The sequence below is a fragment of the Microcaecilia unicolor genome, chromosome 6 (assembly GCF_901765095.1).
Source record: "Microcaecilia unicolor chromosome 6, aMicUni1.1, whole genome shotgun sequence".
Classification (NCBI taxonomy): domain Eukaryota; kingdom Metazoa; phylum Chordata; class Amphibia; order Gymnophiona; family Siphonopidae; genus Microcaecilia; species Microcaecilia unicolor.
In genome coordinates this window covers 166630666-166652863 of record NC_044036.1, presented here as the reverse complement: position 1 = coordinate 166652863, position 22198 = coordinate 166630666, and the positions used below count along the sequence as shown (strand labels likewise).

The 22198-nt window shown below is 41.3% G+C and overlaps 1 protein-coding gene across 1 annotated transcript in view; it reads right to left on the bottom strand.

Annotated features, from left to right (window-relative positions):
• ACAD9 (acyl-CoA dehydrogenase family member 9) overlaps positions 1-19640 on the bottom strand; it is a 76112-nt gene extending 56472 nt beyond the window's left edge. Inside the window, exons 1-4 of the mRNA XM_030205762.1 lie at positions 19442-19640; positions 16749-16842; positions 13156-13257; positions 2935-3041 (exon numbers count right to left, since the gene is read on the bottom strand). Of these exons, the coding sequence (XP_030061622.1) occupies positions 2935-3041; positions 13156-13257; positions 16749-16842; positions 19442-19585 (447 nt within the window). The 5' untranslated portion in view covers positions 19586-19640. The remainder of the gene's footprint in view (positions 1-2934; positions 3042-13155; positions 13258-16748; positions 16843-19441) is intronic.
• Between the last annotated feature and the right edge of the window lie 2558 nt (positions 19641-22198).

Sequence of the window (22198 nt, the reverse complement as noted above, 5' to 3'; positions counted from 1 at the left end):
CGTGGCTGGGTCTTCCAGCACGACAATGACCCAAAACATACAGCCAAGGCAACAAAGGAGTGGCTCAGGAAGAAGCACATTAGGGTCATGGAGTGGCCTAGCCAGTCACCAGACCTTAATCCCATTGAAAACTTATGGAGGGAGCTGAAGCTGCGAGTTGCCAAGCGACAGCCCAGAACTCTTAATGATTTAGAGATGATCTGCAAAGAGGAGTGGACCAAAATTCCTCCTGACGTGTGCAAACCTCATCATCAACTACAGAAGACGTCTGACCGCTGTGCTTGCCAACAAGGGTTTTGCCACCAAGTATTAGGTCTTGTTTGCCAGAGGGATTAAATACTTATTTCCCTCTGCAGAATGCAAATAAATTCATATACTTTCCACAATGTGATTTTCCGGATTTAATTTGTGATGTGCTATCTCTCACTGTTACCAATAACCTACCCTTCAATTATGGGCTGCTCATGTCTTTGTCAGTGGGCAAACTTACAAAATCAGCAAGGGATCAAATACTTATTTCCACCACTGTATAATAACAGGAACACACTTGGTATACATTTTCTGTGAGTAAAGGTGTGAGTGTGGTATGATTTCGGGGGATGAGAATACAGGAGTGGCTGTATTGATGCATGACTGAACAATGAGTGTGGGCTTTATGTGTTTTAGTTCTTTCCGTAAATTTTCTCAAAAAGATGGGTCTTCAATAATTTGCGGAAGGTGGTTTGTTCGTAGATCGCTTTCAGGTTGCGTGGTAGTGTGTTCCAGAACTGCGTGCTCATGTAAGAAAAGGTTGACGCGTGCAGCGCCTTGTATTTCAAGCCCTTGCAATTAGGGAAGTGGAGGTTGAGGAAAGTTTGTGATGATCTTTTAGTGTTTCTGGGTGGTAAGTCTATTAAATCAGACATGTAGGCTGGGGCTTCGCCGTGAATGATTTTGTGGACTAATGTGCATACTTTAAAAGCGATGCGTTCCTTGAGTGGGAGCCAGTGTAGCTTCTCTCGTAAGGGTTTTGCACTTTCATATTTTGGTTTTCCGAAGATGAGTCTGGCTGCTGTATTCTGGGCTGTTTGAAGTTTCCTCAGTATATGCTCTTTGCAACCTGCATATAGTGAGTTGCAGTAGTCCAGATGGCTGAGTACGAGGGATTGCACTAGGCTGCGAAAGACGGATCTTGGGAAGAATGGTCTTATTCTTTTCAGTTTCCAAATGCTGTAGAACATCTTTTTGGTAGTGTTGTTTGCATGAGTTTCGAGTGTTAGGTGGCGGTCGATAGTGACTCCAAGGATTTTTAATGTTTCTGAGATTGGAAGGTTTAGTTTAGGTGTGTTTATAGCGGTGAATTCATTCGTGTTGTACTGGGAAGTGAGTATCAGGCATTGAGTTTTTTCTGCATTTAGCTTCAAACGAAATGCATCTGCCCATGTGTTCATGATGTGTAGACTTTGGTTGATTTCATTGAAGATTTCTTTAATGTCTTGTTTGAAAGGGATGTATATTGTTACATCGTCGGCGTATATATATGGGTTGAGGTTGTGGTTTGATAGGAGTTTTGCCAAGGGGGTCATCATTAGGTTGAAAATGGTTGGTGAGAGGGGTGATCCTTGCGGTACTCCACATTCAGGTGTCCATGCAGCAGACGTTGTTGAGTTCGATGTGACTTGATATGACCACTGGGTTAGGAACCCCTTGAACCAGTTTAGGACATTTCCTCCAATGCCAAAATATTCGAGTATGTGCAATAGGATTTCGTGGTCAACCATGTCGAAGGCACTTGACATATCAAATTGTAGAAGGAGTATATTGTTGCCGGTTGCAATCATTTGTTTAAATTTAGTCATGAGAGTAATTAATACTGTCTCTGTGCTTTGATTCGATCGGAATCCTGATTGGGCATCATGCAGTATTGAGTGTTTGTTTAGATAGTTTGTGAGTTGTTTAGTTACCATTCCTTCAGTTATTTTGGTTATTAGTGGTATGGATGCTACTGGTCTGTAATTGGTTATTTCGCTTGCGCTTTTCTTTGTATCTTTGGGTATTGGTACAAATATAACGCAATATAAATACATTTTTGCTCTATAAAGCACTTATCTGAAATCTGAGAATAAAGCCACGGAGCAACAGTGGTTTTGAGGCTAGAGCAAGAGGGCTGATACATACTTGGCTCCCATTGCATACTGGCCATAGGCATTGGTCTTGTGCTAACCGCGTCATTTCTGAGGTTTTCTTTTCCTCCTATCCACATATCGTACTTCTACTGTAAAGTAGTGCTTATAGTTGTAAACTGGAAGAGATTTTGTGTGAGTAGTGAAATATGTTTTTAAGACATACCACGGTTTGGTACATTTCATCTTTATGGGAAATCTGATCTAATCTAATCTAAAATGACACTTTTATCCCGCGTATTCCCTAACAAGGTCCGAAGCGGTTTACAATTTGAACTAAACCTTAATACGTTACATATATTTAAAAAGTAACCAACAACAAATATCATGACTGTTCTAAACATCTTTTTGAAATAACACATACGAAGACTGTTTGTATGTGAGGAATTGGAGGATTAAGTGGCTTGCCCAAGGTCACAAAATGTCCATGGAATTTGAACCTTAGCTCTTCCCTGGTTCTCAGTCCGCTGCTTTAACTGTTAGCTTACTCCTCTCCTTCGTGGACTATTCCCCTTACAGCCATAAAAAAAAAAATAATTCTATATACCTGAAACCACTGCTATAATGATAAAAAAACAAAAAAACAAAAGGCAACAGCTACTGGTATCACAAATGTGCCAAATTCCACTTTACATTGCAAAGTCAATTTTCTAAGTACTGGCTTACGTATCCAGCATTGCACTTTCCACAAGTCAACTACTATACTTCAGAATGGAAATCCACTGTACTATGGCTCAATCAAAACCACATTCCACAAATTAAACAGCAGTACCTTAAGTCCAATTGCTTGATGTGCTGCCAGAGTAACAGCAATAGACCCATCAAGAGAAATAATTTCTCCCAGACGTGCATACATTGTATTTGAAAGTCCAAGACCGCCTGTTAAAGACAAAGAATATCTTGTTTCTTTTTTCAAGTCACAAAATTCTATATGATTTGCCAACCAGCTTCCATTTTACATTAAACAGAAAATGTTTCACTTGTTTGTCTTGCACACAAGCACCATTGGTGTGATTATACCGTGAGGAAAGAACCTGCATTACAAAAGCTCAGTGTAACTGGATCTTATTTTCCATGACTTCCAAATTTTCTGTCATACTAACCAGGTACTTTCCAAAAGGTAATCACAAAATAAAACGAAAAATGTCTCCCTACTCATCTGATCTGGAGTACAAGGTCAGACTGTCCAATGGACTTCTCAGATAAAGCTGGACCTGGCAAAACCCAAATGCTGAAGATATTAGAAGCTATGGACTAGATTCTATATATAGGGCACCAGAAAAGACACCAAAATATTTTCGCCTAGGCGTATCCTGTACACCACACCTAGATTTTGGCATGGTGTACAGCATACGCCAAGCGGCCAAGCCTGCGCCTAACTCTAGGTGCATCCATTTACGCCAAGTAAAACTTGGTATAAATACTGATGCTTAAGTTAGGCGCAGAGGTATATTCTGTAACCCGGCGAGTAGATCTTCGGACCGCCCACAGCCCGCCCATTCCATGCCCAATGGTCATGCTACCTTTTTGGCAGTGTGCATTAGAATTTACGCACACCACTTTACAGAATATGCCTAGCAAGCTGTGCGCGTAAACGCTAATTAATGCCAATTAAGTGGCAATTATCAGCACAGATTTGGCTTGTTAAGTAATTAAATTGTGAGCACAAGTCAAGAATATGGCTGGATTTGCATGTGCAATTTCGGTCACACTATATAGAATCCAGGGGTTTATTTCTTTCAACCAGATATCACATCACATGCAATGTGTTTCATCAGAAGGCTCTACTGGAAAATTAATTAAACCACTGTAAATCAAGAAAAATAAAAAAGTTAGCCACACTTCAGGCTTAAGTACGCATTGGTGGCAAGGATACTGATAACTCAGAGGCGTACCAAGGGGGGGCGGTGGGGGCGGTCCGCCCCGGGTGCATGCCGCGGCTCGTGCCTGCTCCTCCAAGTTCGCTAAACTTTGTTCGTTCACTGCAGCTCCCACTGCCCCGGAACAGGTTACTTCCTGTTCCGGGGCAGAGGGAGCTGCAGAAAACAAACAAAGTTTTGCGAACTCGGAGGAGCAGGTGAACGCCGTGGCACTCCCCCCCCCCCCCCCCAGCAGCATGCACTCGGGAGAGGGGTGTCATTTTGCCGGAGGGGGGGAGGTGCACCCGGGGGGGGGGGGGGGGCGCATCGGCGCTCCGCCGCGGGTGCCATCCAGGCCAGGAACGCCACTGTGATAACTTTTCGGGGTTACTATAAAGACGAGAACCAAGAGAGGTTTTTCAGCCTATGATTACTTTTCACCGTAGTGCTCCAATTTTTTACACAATTCCAGTCATAGTACTGAGCAGAGCAACGGTAGTATGAGGCTTTTCCTCTCATCTCCATACCTACATTAGAAGTGGTATATCAATGTGTTCTTTGATTCATGTTATGTTTTGTCTCACAACCAACTGAATGAGTGAATCTGATCCTTGAATTTACAGGCAAGGGTACTGTCTACATAAGGAAGACTTTCCACTGAATAGCTACAGCAGATGACATTTCAGTTCTTCCTGAAGAAATTACATGTCAATAATATTTCTGGAACAGAAATGATGTTTACTAACCAAGGAACAGTCATTCACCTCAAGAACATGTTCATCATCACAGGAAATGTGGAGGCTGAACAGCTGGTGAAAATGCTGCTCAGAATCAAGGACCGGCTCGGAGCCTACAGTCTGACCAGCTTCAGAAATTAGAGGATGGGAAAGCTCCACTTACTTCCAGGGACAAGTGAAAATTAGCAGCCTACCAAAATAATGTGCTTGTTCTACTTCTTGTACATTGACAGCATAATGACAGTGCAGAAGAAAAACACAGCAAGAATTCAAATGCTGCAATTTTATGAACGTCTGCTGACGAGAGACAACATGCATCAAATTCCATCATTACATACCTTGTGCTTTATCCCCAGTGTGTTTTTTTCTAGCGAAAACAAGTGCCAGTACTCAAATGGCCAGGCCACCCTTTAGGGGTGGGGTGATCACTGAGGGACCCACCCCACCATTGCCAGGCCCCCTGCAACCGGTCACAGAATCTATGACACAGCAGAATTGGTGTGTAGAGCCTGTGCTCTTTCATTAAAACTTGGGAACCATGGGTCAATTTTAGCAGACAATGGAAAAGGTGCCGGTACTCAGTACCCCCAAGCACCACCTCAAAAAAAGCCCTGTTGACCCCTAAAGATTTTTTTCAAATCTTATTAATGTTCAGCAGTCTGGGTGTTAATATTACTAGGGTTTTATAGATATCTGCTACTCTGATTTCCAGAGTGATTACACAACCAATGTTTCCAAATACAATGCCCCAACAACCCTCCCTCATCCAAAAAAAACACGTATGTTTCTTTAGGCTTCAAAATTCAAATTTGTGAATTTCCTGCCATATTTCCTGCCTTCCCGAGGAAGCCCAAAAGGTTTAATGACAGGAGACGACATGACATGAAAAGGATGAAGATGACCCCCTCACACATCTGTCATATTGGTCAGAACAAACTGTCAGCCGCTGTATTCACATTGTCATTGTTTGTCGTTATTTTATCTCAGTTATAGTTAAAAACATGCCAGCTTATGCAGCATACCATATACAAAGAGGAAGTATCAAAACAGAATAACCTTTCAACAGTTAAGAGTAGTAATTAGTTTTAAATCGTAATCAGTGTGTCATTTTGAGGGGCTGGTTATAGGGACACCCTAGCACCAGTTGTATTGTTGCTAAGACTTGTTCACCTAGTAAAGGGCCACCAAAACTGGCATCATGTTCTGAGAATCAGGTGATCAATATTCACAGTTTTTATTTTTAACTACAAAAGGTTGTTTTAAACCTGGGAGCATTTAAAATCTTTTTTTTCCCTGTGCCTAGATCAAGAGAGAAAGATGATATGTGGGAACATGCTCCATTTGTTTTGTGGAATACATGGTATATTATCAAAATGTACCTGATTTTGTTTTTTAATTACTACTATTTAAAAGAGAGTTATATTGAATAGTGAGGGACGTGCTACCTTCATGCGAAAGTCCAGAGTCAGTTTAAATGTGCCAGTTTGTTGTACATATTTATTCCTACTTAAAGTTTGTTTTGATGTAAATGCAAGCAGCCAAGATCATACAAAGTTAATTATTTTCAGTGGAAAATAAATCCGTTGGCTGCATGCTATGTGAATATTCCATCATTGTTTCATTATTGCTACCAAATATTACATATTTGGGGCATTTATTTAAAACTTTAATGGTTTTAATTCGTTATCCAGACCTCACATGAACATGGTATTGCTTTTTTAAACCCAAAGGGGAGAGTTTAATTTCCCATCTTCATAACACCAGGCTTCCCAAGGCAGATTACAACAACAGTTAAGATGAACCCATCAGGAAACAGGATATCCTCACTGAGATTTGGCCATGTATTATTACTGTATTGTATAGAACAGTGTAGACAAATGAGCACAAAATATAGAGAGTTTATCACTGCTATTTCTTACGGCTACAATAATTTTAAATGCTATTTTAGTGATTTTCCATTTCATTTAATGATATAGATCCATATATGGGAAGCTTTCAAATAAATTAGAAAGCTGTCAGAAAAAAACCCCAAATAGGCAGTCATAAGTGTTTGCTATTGTTTTTATATACAAATATCTTTATTGTCATCATAAACAAAAATAAAGGCATATAGCACAGCACTGAAATCCACAATACAGGACTGCAAATAAAACAAGCTCTGGAGCACTGACAAATGCATTTTGACTATAACCCCCCCCCCCCCCCCCCCCTTTTTCACAAACCCCTCGAAAACTCCCCCAACTCCCCTACTTACAGAAAGAATGCAAAACATCACGTTTACTATTGTTTTCAACAGTGATTGCTATTGTTTTGTACTAACCAATATGGTGGCAAGCTCCGCCCACTGCCTTCAGCCCAGATAATGGGCCAGATAGGATCATGCCATCTCCTGTCATTAAACTTCCTTCAAAGAAACCACCTACATCGAACCCCAACCAATCAGGTTTGAGAACCAACTATTTAAAGACAAACTGCAGACCTCACAGCATACCCTAAAGCAGTGTTTTGGGAGTCTAATCCAGAGTATCCCTTGCCAGTCAGGTTTTCAGGATATCCACAATGAATATGCATGAAAGATTTGCATATAATAGAGGCAGTGTATGCAAATCAAGTTCATGAAAACCTGACTGGCAAGGAGTACTCCAGGACTAGACTTGGGAAACACTGTCCTAAAGAAAGCCACAGCACAATGGCTGAAACGTTGGTTCTACTTACTCAAGACAAGGCAAGACCCGGACAACCATAATAATGGTTGTAACATGTACACCCCAGCCTGAGATTATAGTAACTAACCAGTTATACCTTTTCTTTCCCAAAGCTCTAAAATATTCTTCAAGCACAAGCTTTGCTCAGGACTATATGTTATTCGGATAGAGTAAAATTTCTTCCTCATAATACCAATAATTTAACCTTCTTATCGTAAAAAAAAAACCCCCAACCATTTATAAGTAAAAATAGCAGGCTCAAATCTATTTAACAGCTTTCCAATGTTGACAATTTTTTACTTGTACTGTCTAGTGTACATCTGACAAGTTAACCAAATGACAGGTGAAATGCCTTGGAGATCTGACTGCCCTCTCATTTTAGCATTGCCTGTCAGTTGTTCATTTAAAGCCTAGAATAATATTCTGAAGCAATCCAAGAGCAAATAGTCCCCTCTACACAGCTGCCTTCTTGGTGTTTCAGACAGTTAAAAACATGAGGCAATTTGCAAAGCACCAGAGTCTACTTGTAGGCTCTTCATATAGAGTACATCAGAGCAGTTCACAGACTAAAAAAAAGTAAATAAAAAAAAAGATAATCGGAAAATAAACTCCAAATAAACCATAAAAGAATAGAGAGAAACAAGAAAGATATGGCAAAGTGAGTGTCAGTCAGGAGAAAGGATCATGAAAGGAAAGAGAATGCCACAGACCTACATCATTGACTAACCTTGTCTCATGGGCTAGCCTGGCCCCTCAAATGCTTGTGAAATAAATTTCTTCAGAGCAGACCTAAACTTGGTCAAGGAAAGCACATTGCGCAGACAAAATGAGAAAACATTTCTAAGGATCAACACAAGGAAAAAAAAAAAAGGCATCCCTTGGTGAGTCCAACCAAGCACTGGAAACCTGGGGTAAACAGCCAGAAGTTCCTGAGAGGAGCACAGCGAAACCCCTGGAATATATAGATTTATCAGTGAGAACAGGCAGAGCGGAGTGCTCAAGTTCAGAGCTTTATGAACCAAAGTCAAAGTAAACAGAGAGAAGCCATTAGTGATGATAGAGGAGAGACATCACATGATTAAACCTTTAAGCATGACACAATAATTTAATGTCCATGTACTGAAGGAATTGGAGGTGCTTAAGTAGGATGAAATTAATCCCTACGTAGACTGGACTGTATTACAGTAATCAAACCACAGTTTGCTCAGGGCACAGAGCAGAGTAATCTGAGCTTTCTTATCAAGGAAGCCCCGAACAAATCAAAAGCACTACAAGGCTAAAAGGCAACCACTTCTGGTTGCAGAGACCTGTACTGCAACGGAAAGCTTATGGTCAAGAATGAAACCCAGGTATTTAAAAGTATTAAAGGAGAGCCCTGTAGAAGGGGAGATTGGTGGATCCAGGTTGCAACCTACTAAGTTGGATTCAATACAAGGCGATTATCTTGCAATCAAAGAGCAACAGAATCAAGACAAAGCTTGAGAGGGGCAAGCTCTAAATAATTTGAGTCTGAATAAGCAACCAGGAGTATGTCATCTACTATAATAAAACTCACCCTCAACGTGCTGAAGACAACGTTCTGAAGTCACTCAGTCACTCACTGAAGGGTTCATGGATTCATGGTGGTGAAGCCACAACACTGACCATGTCTCTCTGCCCCGCCCTCGCATGACGGACCAATCAGAAAAAACACCCTCAACATTCTGAAACACAAAGGACCATCACAACACCATTCCCAGGCAACACTAGGCAACGTAAGACGGACCAATCAGAGGAAACTACATGACAATATGGGAGGAGCATTCCCCAGCAGAATGGCTCATTATCTGTGCAGCACGGAGAGCACAGAACCACCGCTGGAACGAGAGAAGAATATTCCTGCTGTGGGTATGTGCAAACATAGACCGTGGGGGGGGGGGGGGGAATGTTTAAATGCATAATGCCAGTACTGAAGAGTGCCAGAGGGCCTATAGCACAGACTATATTTGGGATCGCTTGACATGGAGTCAGAGGAGCCGGAAAACAACGTGCCCGTCACCATCTGGGACGTGGGCGAACAGGACAAGCTGCAGCCCAGCTGGAAGGATTACCTGCGACCCAGCCAGGAGCAAACAGCGACCAAGGACAGCACAGCACATCCCCCAACCCCCAAGCAAAAAACAAAACAAAACAAAACAAAAAAAGACACACATCAACAACCTGCACACACACCGCACCCTCACACACACAAAATAACTCTGTGACACATACACACACACACAAAAAAACCCACATGCTAGCGCCCGTTTCATTGGTTTCGGAAACGGGCCTTTTTTACTAGTCTGTATAATAAAATGCACTGATTCCTGAATCTGGACTCAGAAAATACTGAAGAGTAGGGGAGCAAGGATGGAGACCTTAAGAATGCCACACTGTAACCAGTGAGATGAGGATGTTAGAAGAGCAGTGAAAGAGCGGCCTTCCAGGAAGCAGGTGAACCACTGTACTACTAAACCTGAGATACCTAAATCAGCTAAGCTGGTGAACAAAAGAATAAGGCCACAGTCTGCAACAAAGAAACCCTCAGTGCTAACTGGCAGTCATCAAGGACATTATGAAGCTCACAAAGCAAAGTGGTTAAGATGATTTCAGCGATGTGCCCAGTCCTAAAGCCAGACTATTGAGGATGAAAGTCAGGGGACTGCTCCACATATAGAGACAACTGATTTAAAGATGAATCTTTCTATTAGTTTAGCTTGGTATGGCAGGTTCAATACAGGTCTAAAACTAGACAGAGCAGAAGGCTCAAGGGTTCACAATTGGGCAAACTACAGCCCGCCCACTTCCAGGCTTCTGGGACCACCCTAGTGGTAAGGCTATGATCAATGATTGTCAAAGTAAGAGGAAACAACCCATGAATAGGTAGGGAACAAGATCTAACGGAGCAGGTGGTAGGTTGGGTATTTATTTATTTTTATTACATTTATACCCCGCGCTTTCCCACTCATAGCAGGCTCAATGCGGCTTACATATTATATATAGGTACTTATTTGTACCTAGAGGAAGTCATTGGGGGGGGGGGTCTGGCTTAGGTCACCTCCATGCTCTTTGTACAATGATGGATAGGATCCATCAAAAAAGAAAAAAAAAAAAAAGAGGAGCTTGTGTACACATTGATTGGATAAGGAAGACTATACATTTGTTCCTCTCGGGGAAGACAACGTGAAATGCAACGTGAGAATCAGAGCTAAAGTAATGAGTAAGATCATCTGCTGCAAGTGGAGTTGTGGGGGCTAGTGATGGACTGGCAGAGGAAAGATTGGACTGCACTGCAAAAGGTTTTAGGGTGGGTTGCAGAGTTATTCATAAGCTTAATGTAATATTTTTTCTGCACCTATTTCAATTTGAAATGACAGAAATGATGGTCTTCCTTGCATTTTGCTAGAGCGTCTGGTGCCTTGCCCTTCCTCCATGAACACTCCTTTTGTCTGGCTTGATTTCAAAGAAGACCTAAGTCTTCATTAAACCATGGACTGTGGGGAGAGACTTACGAACAGGATGACTTTAAAGGCGCCACAGCTTCTAATATTGAAGATAACCACCATCTCCCAGGTGGCAACCTAGCAAAGGACAGAAAGTGATGCAACATCTATAGGAAAGCAAGAACAGAAAGGAGCCAGTGTAGAAGGATTGATGTGCTTCAGATTCCTGGCAGGGGTGAAGGCCAGGGGTGATAGACTACAGAGTGGGTGCATGCCTTGTAGTGCAAAAGTCCATTTTATAACAGGCTTTGTGTGTTAATTGAATAATCTGTTTGGTTTAGTTCTTTGCCCTAAGATAATCGTTTAATCTGGTTCCAGGGCCTTCAGTGTGTTTCAGGAAGCGACTTAACCTTCTGTCAAGTCAACAACCCTTTGTACAGACAAAGGAATTCGTCCATTGTAAATTCAACAGGATATATTAAATGCCATCCCAATTATTTGTCAATTTGAGACTCCCATATTAAGGCATATTTATAAGGCACATCTATTTTTACCTTACATTTCTTAAGCACCCATCAACATCCTGCTCCACGCAATTTACACAACATATGTCAACGTATAATAAAACTTAGACAAAATAAATAACATTAAACAACATAAAACTTATACTTTTCTATTTTTAGTTTCAGAAGTTTCCTCCTGTTTCTTGGGACCTCCCAACCCAGTTGGAGGTGGCCTTTATTGGAAAATGGTATGTGCACTCATTTCCATATATTCCAAGAGACTCTCATATCTCTTAGCTCACTTAGCCCAGCTTTTGTAATGACAGTCCTTAGCCAGGGAGTCAGACAATAGCTCCCTCAAGAATGAAATACTGTGGCCCTCAAGTCTTGACAACTAGGCGTCACCACTGAACACCTGGGAGATGGGTGGTTATCCTCAGCATTAGATGCCATCGCGCCTGGGCTTCCCTCCCTCTGGCAGTACAAATGCTATATTAGCAGGCATCTTGAACCCTGGCTCACCCAGGAAACCAGAGTCCAGGACTGGGAATCAAATCCAGGTCTTCTACATGGCTATGTACTCCTATCACAACATTTATTATGACAAAAAATGCCTACATTTTCCTACTAAAATATTTTTAAACCTAAAACTTTGGCTTCCACAATTATTTCTTCCTTCATTATTCTTTTGATTTGGCTATTTGTATTCAAGAATCAATGCACACACCAGTATAAGGAAAACATTTATATTTCAATGGGGGCCTGTTTTACTAAAGCTTAGTGCATGCTAAATGCTAAGAAGCAGGTATAAAATGAGCTTCTTAGCATTTAACAATTAAGAAGCTTCAGTAAAAGGGGCCCTTTATATTTTACTTGAAAATATAACATAAAATTCTATAGTTTCCTCAACTACATCAGATAAAATTTCAGAGACAAACCATTCACACATTTTAAACAAATTTCAGATTCCGGGTATAGCACATTCCAGTTATCAAGAGTCTGACTTAAAAAATTCAGTTACTATAAGTGACAGTGTATATTTATCTGAAATCTAAATTCATATAGAACCTTCCTAACCCTTTGAAGAGAGACTCCTCAGACCCCTTCTCTCTAAAGCTTTTTACGTGTTTATGTTCAAATATTTCTTTTATTTTCACAGCCTACTGTCACTCACTTGCCTCTCTTCAGATTTCCTTGTCTCTCTAATCCTTAAGACATGCATGAAACCTTCTCGGAATGCCCCTGACCTGCCCATGCCCCTCCCCTGGCCACATCTCCTTTTGAATTGCACACAAGACAATTTAGGGATGCAGTGTTATAGAATAGTGCATAGGCAGATTCACGCATAAATCCTAATTAGTGTTAATAAACGTCAATAACTGATTGTTAATATACGTAAAACCGCTTTGATTGTAACCACAGAAAGGCGGTATATCAAGTCCCATTCGCTGGTTCCTTGCACGTGGATCTGCGCACAAATTTGGGTGATTGTTATAGAATTCAGGGGTTATCCCCCATTCTGTTGCCTGCAGGAACATCAGGTGTAGAAGTAGGGCACTTTGCATGCATGTACTTTAGAGTGAATGCTCAAAGTATAACTACCTGGCCAGAAAATTCACTCTAACGAATGTGCATAGTAATATGCATGTATACAATGCACATAGGAAGCTACTCAAAAACTGCCTTCAGAGAGTGCTGTCCAAGCTTGCATTCTACTTAGCCACTCACCATATTCCTCTGGGATCTGCATGCCAAAAAGGCCGAGGTTCTTCAAACCTTCCAAAGTTTCGGGAGGGATGTTTGCATCATGATCAATCTTCTTGGAGTCCACTGGAAAAAGAAGAATTGGTTTTATGCATGCATAAATAAATAAAGTCTGAAAGCTACAATTTGGCAGTCTTTTGTACTTAAATTCAGTATTTCATAACAGTTAATGTCACAGATCTGTTTTATAAAGCAGTAATATGGGCCAGCCTAGTAGTTTAGTGGTAATCCTGTACGCTGCTATGTAGAAGGTCCTTGATTCAATCATCTGTCAGGTCATTACTAGAGAATGACACGGGGACAAAATTTGTCCCCATCCACGTGGGTTCTGTCTCTGTCCCCACCCCATCCCCACAGGTTCTGTCTTTATCCATGCGGGCCCTGTCTTCGTCTCCATTCCCGCAAGTTCTGTCCCCGTCCCTGCCCCATCCCCGCGGGCTCTGTCCTCATCTGCAGAAGCCTCGAACACTTATGATTTTATATTTAGATCTTTTCATTGAAGTATAAAAGGGAACAATATGCTGTGCAATTGTTGTTTATAAATCACAAATAGAAAAGAACAACAACAAGCAACTATAATAACTCCCCCTCCAGCACCACCCTCTACCCTTCCAACCCCAACAATAGCTGACTTCTATTAGCCCAAGGAATCTTAATCCACCCTGTTAAAGATTCCAGGGATAAAACATACAACCCATTCTGTATGCCCTAGCGGGGGAGAAATATGATCTATGAAGCACTGTTATAGAAATGCTAAATAGTAGTAGTATCTCGCTGCACCCTACGCCTGGAATAAACTTCCTGAGCCCCTACGTCTTGCCCCATCCTTGGCCACCTTTAAATCTAGACTGAAAACCCACCTCTTTAACATTGCTTTTGACTCGTAACCACTTGTAACCACTCGCTTCCACCTACCCTCCTCTCTTCCTTCCCGTTCACATTAATTGATTTGATTTGCTTACTTTATTTATTTTTTGTCTATTAGATTGTAAGCTCTTTGAGCAGGGACTGTCTGTCTTCTATGTTTGTGCAGCGCTGCGTACGCCTTGTAGCGCTATAGAAATGCTAAATAGTAGTAGTAGTAGTAATTTTTTAGTCTGTGGATGAATAAGTCATCAACAATCTCAGGATTTAGTCTAGCTCTACTGTCTTCCACAGTCCTTCCTGCAATAGAAGATGTCTTCCTAGGAGATGTGCTGGTAGAAGGAAATTTTGCCAGTTGTGGCCAGCATGTTTGCTTGTTTTTCCAAAAAATCACAATATTGTCATCTGCATCACTCAAATATAAATAATGGTCCAGTTCATTAACTGTCCCCCAACCCTGCACTGTTCACACAGGATCTGTCCCTATCCCCGCCCCATCCCCCTGGGTCTCCGTCCCCGTGTCATTCATAAGTACAGAAGTATTGCCATACTGGGACAGACCGAAGGTCCATCAAGCCCAGCATCCTGTTTCCAACAGTGGCCAATCCAGGTCACAAATACCTGGCAACATCCCAAAACAGTACAATACATTTTATGATGCTTATCCCAGAAATAAGCATTGGATTTTCCCCAAGTCCATTTTAATATTTGGTCTATGGACTTTTCCTTGAGGAAGCTATCCAAACCTTTTTCAAATCCCACTAAGCTAACTGCTTTTACTACATTCTCTGGCAACAAAGTCCATAGTTTAATTACACACTGATTTGTTTTAAATTTACTACTTTGTAGCTTCATTGTGTGCCCCCTAGTCCTAGTATTTTTGGAAAGAATAAACAAACGATTCTCTAGTCCTTACCCCCATGTCAACTGGAGATGAGGATGCTGCAGTCAGTGTTCACAGCCCAGGAAACGAGGATGCAGGAGAATCATGATCATTAATAAGGGTAACATCAAGCAGCTAGAATTAAAACAATGACCATCCAAAGAACACTGGGAATGGGGGGGGGGGGGGGGGGGGGGGGGAATCTGAAATAGAGGAAACAAATCCTCTTGACTGTGTATTCTACAGAGCCTTCATTTGAAACCATCAAGTTTGCCCTCCAAAAACATGCCGTCAAGTGTAGCTAAAAATGCATTTTTGGTTTTTCGCCCATTTTCTCCTTTAGTTGCCTCTGCCATACACTTCCATCTAGATGACACATCCAGGTGGCTCAAAGAACCCCTCCTGACCTTCCTTCAGAAGCCGCATCAGCGTCATTTATTGGTCAACAGATGTCAGCCACAGTCGTGGCCATTTAATTTTCTCCCACGGCCTAAGCAGAAAAGACACAATGTCTCATCTTATCTTCACAATACAACTCAAATAAAAACAATACTATAAACACTCTAAACTATACTCTCCCAGTCTCTGACAGCCTGAAAATTCTGGGAGTTACGATTGACCGTAATCTCACACTAGAAGACCATGCGAAAAATACAACAAAGAAAATGTTCGTCGCCATGTGGAAACTTAAAAGAATCAAACCTTACTTCCCAAGGGACATATTCCGCAACCTAGTACAATCAATGGTGCTGAACCACTTAGACTATTGTAACGCAATTTACGCAGGTTGTAAAGAACAACGTCATTAAGAAGCTGCAAACAGCCCAAAATACAGCAGCTAGACTCATATTCGGGAAAGCAAAATACGAAAGCGCCAAACCCCTAAGAGAAAAACTACACTGGCTCCCTCTAAAAGAACGAATTGCGTTCAAAGTATGTACCATGGTCCACAAAATTATACATGGGGATGCTCCGGCCTATATGACAGACCTTATAGACCTGCCTGCTAGGAGCGCAAAAAGATCAGCACGTATGTTCCTCAACCTCCATTACCCCAAATGCAAAGGATTAAAATACAAGTCCACCTACGCAACCAGCTTCTCCTACATTTGCATGCAGCTATGGAACGCGCTTCCGAAGACCATAAAGATAACGCAAGATGTAACCATCTTTCGAAAACTACTGAAAACTGACTTATTCAAGAAGGCATACAACAAACAACCGTCCTAATTACCAAACAATAAGAATGAAGATTAAGATTGGTCCGACCCCAATCACGCGACCGAGCAAACTCAATGACCTTAATGAACAAATAATACCACTTCTAATCTAATATCGACTACTAAGCAACCACAAAATACAGACTAACCTTACCGCCATACACTAATACTCTCACCCTAATGTCCTCACCTGAGCAACTACACAATGCCGACACCTACACAAGATCACAATTTATTCTTCTACCATGTATGTACGCACTTGATTGTAAAACCATGTATTAATATGTATGCAAGATCACAATATTCTTTCACCATGTTTGTACGCACTTGATTGTAAAACCATGTGCATATTTGTAGTCCGGAATGGCAATCGCCATTACGGCAAATGTAAGCCACATTGAGCCTGCAAATAGGTGGGGAAATGTGGGATACAAATGCTACAAATAAATAAATAAATAAAAATCTCCATATCTGACAGGCCCCAATACCTGGCATAGCCAAACCTGGATTCACCATTCCAGAAAGGGCATGAAAAGAATAATAACTAAAAAGAACATAACATTCTAATACTAATAATTACATATTCATACCATCTTCATTGAAGAATTTTTCAACTGGACCCACAAACTGATTAATTTCATTCAGCTCTTCATTGGTAACTTCTGGATATGGGAACACTTCCTCCTAAAAACCAAACAGTATAATTTGTCTAAAACTGGATTAAGCATATCATAAAGGGGGAAAGGGAAATGAGACTTGATATACCGCCTTTCTGAGGTTTTTGCAACTACATTCAAAGTGGTTTACATATATTCAGGTACTTATATTCAGGGCAATGGAGGGTTAAGTGACTTGCCCAGAGTCACAAGGAGCTGCAGTGGGAATAAACAAATGATAATGTAAGTATCCTTCTTCTACTTTAACATATTAAAGATTAATCTCATATGTCATAGGAACAGAATACCTGCCATGCTTCAGTGACATACAATATTGCAAGGCTCCTGGTCAGGGTCCTGCCATGCTCCTTTGTACTGTAATGGCCCTGTGCAGTTCTCACCAGACTCGACAGCAGGGTGAGAGAAGCTCCAGTCTATCAAATCTACCCCCTGAAATAGCTCTATAGGGGGAGCTCTTGCTATGGCTTCAGAATTAAGTATTCACAATGGAACAGAACAAGAGATCCCACTGTGTCTGTTGCCCCTGCCCCCCCCCCCCAAAGAATACAAAGCTCAGCTGGTGCTCTGGCTCCACTCCTGCAGCACTTCTGTTGTCTGCCCCTTTCCCCATGAACTAAACTTTCAGAAGGACCAAAACAAGACCTTTTGCTGCAACTGTCTATCCTTGCCAGAATTAAATGTTCAGCAGAAGCTTTTACTCTACCCCTTCCATGTCCCTTGGAAATAAATGGTCAAATGTTGGCAGCAGTTAATCCACGGTCCTTGCTGCTCATGGAGTCCTGAAAGATGCTTTTACAGCTGGCACAGATGGGGGGGGGGGGGGGGGGGGGCGTGGAACAGGACAGTAAAAGTGGAAATGGCCGGGCACAGCTATAGTCAGGGAACAGTGTTGGGGAAACAAGTGTTAGTAAAGAGAAGAGGAAAGATAGCAGCGGGGGAGGGGGGGAGAATAAAATAACCCCTCAACCAAAAAGATAATGGTAGTTCTGAGGGAATCCAAATAAGATAGGATGACACCTTATTTGAATGTCCTCCACTGGCTACCAGTTCGATCCCAAATACAGTTTAAATTACTGCTATTCCTATTTACGATTTTCCATGGTATCTCCCCTACATATATAAAATCTTAATCTTTTGGCACATTCCAGAACCTCATTTGCAGTTGGTGGAACTCACGTCCATATTACCTTTGGCCATCAGTTTCAATTGCAAGAACACAGGAAGAGACCTATAATGGGGACAGGAATAGCATTTATGGAATTTACTGCCTTAAGAGCTGAGAAAGCTCTAATAAGTATTAAAAACTTGGTTGTTTGAATGTTATTATGGAAAACATGTATTAAGAAACTGACTTTTGTAAGGGTTCTTGCTTGTATTTTATGATGTAACTAACTGGGAAGGATGCACATAATTGTGAGTACTGATTTACCTATCTGAAGTGTTCGGGACACATTAAACTCATTGTAGGGAATAGAGGGGGGTGGGTAATTGTCACTTTTCTTCTTGTATACAGAAAACGTTATGATTATGGGCTTCAACTCTTTGTACTCCACCTTAATATACTGGTTAAGAAGAATATAAATGTTCAAATTAAATAAGGAAACAAAAATAATAATTTGATTTTATATGGATTCATGCCTTTTCAGTTGTAGCTCAAGGACAGCTACATTCATATTTCCTTGTCCTCGGAGAGCTTACAATTTAAGTTTGGACTTGAAGCAACGGAGGTTAAGAAATCTGCTCAAGGTCACAAAGGTCAGTGTGGTGGCCCTGGACATGAAAGGCAGCCTGGTGGGAATAACTGATTTTACTGTAAATATTCTTTGTTACAGAGTTCACACTTGGGATGACTGTGTTTTGACTTGAGGTACATTCCAAAAGAATTTTGCCCACTATGATACAAACAGAATAATAATAATAAAAAAGAAACTGGTGGAAAGGGGAAGGGGGAGAACAAGAATAGTAGTCTAGTAACGGGTTGGGAGAGAGGCTTGTGACACAGACTACTGGTGAAGGTTTATGGAGAAAGAGTCTGGTAGTGTAGTGAGGAAGAAAGACTAGTGAAGATATGCTGGGATATGAGACAGAGAGATTGGTGGGGTGGGACTGGGAATTGACTGATGAGATGAAGCAGAGAGGGGCTGGGGAAAGGTTAGTGACAAGAGAGACATAAGGGGAGAGGCTAATGGGTTGGAACTGGAAGGTGAAGGGCAGGCAGCAAGACTAGCAAAGAAAGACATGGATGGCCATAAGTTTTGAATGTTGAAAAACGGCCCCCACACCCAAACAGATTGGGAACTTCTGCTCCTCACCAATATTGCATCCTTTCAACTACCACAACTCAGCAGAACTATAAGGGACACTCAAATCTGCAGTATCCTGTTGTATTCTCATTGTATAAGAAGATAGGTGCTAACTCTTTGGGTGCATAGTCGGACATTCCAATATTGAGCAACCTCCTTGTGTTCAGGAGTAGAGTAATTTGCGTTGTATTTAGCAATTATTTTTTAAAAAAATGTTAACACGTATGGTATGAAAAGCCCCCACAGCTCAGCCAGAGAAATAGAATGAAAAGTTGCTGCAGGAATAAACGGGGCGCTCCTCACCTTGACGATAGAGCCCAAGAAGAGCTGCTTAGCATACGCTAGGCTCCGGGGAGTGGTGTGCAGGAACCTGCGGCAAACCAGTCCCACCATCGCATGCCGGCGAGAAACAGTCAGCGCTCGGAAGAAACCACTCATTACAGTCATGATCCCCGTTTAAAGTCCGACTTCACTTCACCCTGGCTGCAGCCAGAGCCGGAACAGCCAGGCACCTGCTAATGACGTCATCACAGGGCGCCCAAGAAAAGAAAACAGACTTTTGGAACAAGGAAGTTATAGAGAACAGGAGACGGTACAAAGCAAGGAGATTTAATAAAGAGAAGTGGAAGTGAGCCCATCTAGTCCACTGTAAGCAACGAAGCCAATTAGGACAATCTAAGTTTCCCCTTCCCAGCGTAGCCGTCATCCCCGTTCATTCAAAACAAAGCAAGCAAACCTTTGCGCTGCTGCATCCACATTATCGGGGTTTTTTTTAAATTGTTGGCCCATAATTAAATGGAAGTAGAATTATACTTTCATTGGGGCACATGGAATCACATCTTCATCTGTTTTGTAGAAGTTTACCTTTTAGATACACAAATGGATTCTGTTGTTTGAGCATGTTTCAGGAACAAGTGATTTTTAAGTCAAAATAATAAAAATATTTTCTGTCAAACAGATCTCATTTGTTGAAACATAAATGGGCTATAAGCCCCTAATGCAGTCCATTGGTTTTCTTATATTTTGTTCTTGTGATGGCTTATACTGTGCCAAAACTGGAAATACAGTGAGACAGAATAATGGAATTCAGTAACATCCTAAACTTATTTTTATATTTATTTATTGCATTTGTATCCCACATTTTCCCACCAACCTGCAGGCTCAATGTGGCTTACATTTGCTGTAATGGCGGTTGCCATTTCCGGGTATAGAGAATTACAAATAGTATTGCGTTAAGGTGCATACATACATGGTAACATACATGGAACATAGCATATATGGAACAGATCATGGTATGAATATATACCATGTGCATACATACATGGTAAAGAAGAATACATTATGGTATTGCATGAAGGTTCCTGAGTAGTAAATTGGATTGTAACATATATTAGGTCATCGACTATAGAGAGACCCTATTTGATATAAGGTTTAAGGTGGTAATGCTTGATCATTGATAGCAAAGGGGTTAATTAGTCATGTGATAAGATTTCGGGTTTGTATAGATCGTGTATGGTGTTATTATTTGGACTTTAAGATGGATGTTTATGGTATGCCTTCTTGAAAAGATCTGTTTTCAGTAGCCTTCGGAAGATGGTTAGGTCTTGCGTTGTTTTTATGGCCTTCGGTAGTGCGTTCCACAGCTGCGTGCAGATGTATGAGAAACTGGTCGCATATGTGGATTTATATTTTAGCCCTTTACAATTAGGATAGTGGAGATTGAGGAATGTGCGTGATGATCTTTTTGCGTTCCTAGTGGGCAGGTCTGTAAGATCTGACATTTAGGTTGGGGCTTCTCCGTATATGATTTTGTGGACTAGGGTACAAACTTTGAATGCAATTCGTTCTTTTAATGGGAGCCAGTGTAGTTTTTCTCTTAGGGGTTTGGCGCTTTCGTATTTCGCTTTCCCAAATATGAGTCTAGCTGCTGTGTTTTGAGCGGTTTGAAGCTTCTTAATGATTTGTTCTTTGCATCCGGCATAGATGGCATTGCAATAGTCTAGATGACTTAGCACCATTGATTGTACTAGGCTGCGGAATACTTCCCTTGGAAAGAAAGGTTTGATTCTTTTAAGTTTCCACATTGAGTAGAACATTTTCTTTGCTGTATTTTTCACATGGTCTTCGAGTGTGAGATTTCAATCAATTGTGACTCCCAGAATTTTCAGGCTGTCTGAGACCAGAAGGGTGTAGTCTGGGGTGCTTATGATATTGGGTTTGTTCGTGTTGTATTGTGAGGACAGGATGAGCCATTGTGTTTTTTCTGCATTTAGCTTTAGTTGGAATGTGTGTGCCCATGAGTTCATTATTAGGAGGCTGTGTGTGATTTCGTTTGTGATTTCGGTTATGTCTTGTTTGAACGGGATGTATATTGTGACATCGTCTGCATAGATGTACAGGTTGAGTCCTTGGTTGGATAGCGATTTGGCTAAAGGTGTCATCATTAAGTTAAAAAGGGTTGGTGAGAGCGGGGATCTTTGTGGTACTCCGCATTCAGGCTTCCATGGTGTTGACGTTTTTGAGTTAGAAATCACTTGATAAGATCTTGTTGTTACGAAGCCTTTAAACCATCTTAGTACGTTTCCTCCAATCCCGAAGTAGTCTAGGATGTTCGTGAGTATTTGGTGGCTGACCATGTCGAACGCGCTGGACATATCGAATTGTAGGAGTAGCACATTGTTTCCAGTTGCAATTAGTTGTTTAAATTTAGTTATGAGCGTGATTAGCACTGTTTCAGTGCTATGGTTGGATCGAAATCCTGACTGTGATTCATGTAGTATTGTGAATTTGTTTAGGTAATTGGTGAGTTGTTTGGTTACCATACTTTCCATTAGTTTTACTATCAGGGGATGGATGCTACTGGTCGATAGTTGGTTGTGTCATTTAGTTTTTTCTTTAAGTCTTTGGGTATGGGTGTAAGTAATATATTTCCTTTGTCCTTGGGGAAAAGTCCATGTTGTAGCATGTAGTTCAGGTGTGATGTAAGGTCTGTTATGAAGCATTTGGGGGCGGACCTTGTTAGGCTGCTGGGGCAAATATCCAGTTTGGAGTGGGTTTTGA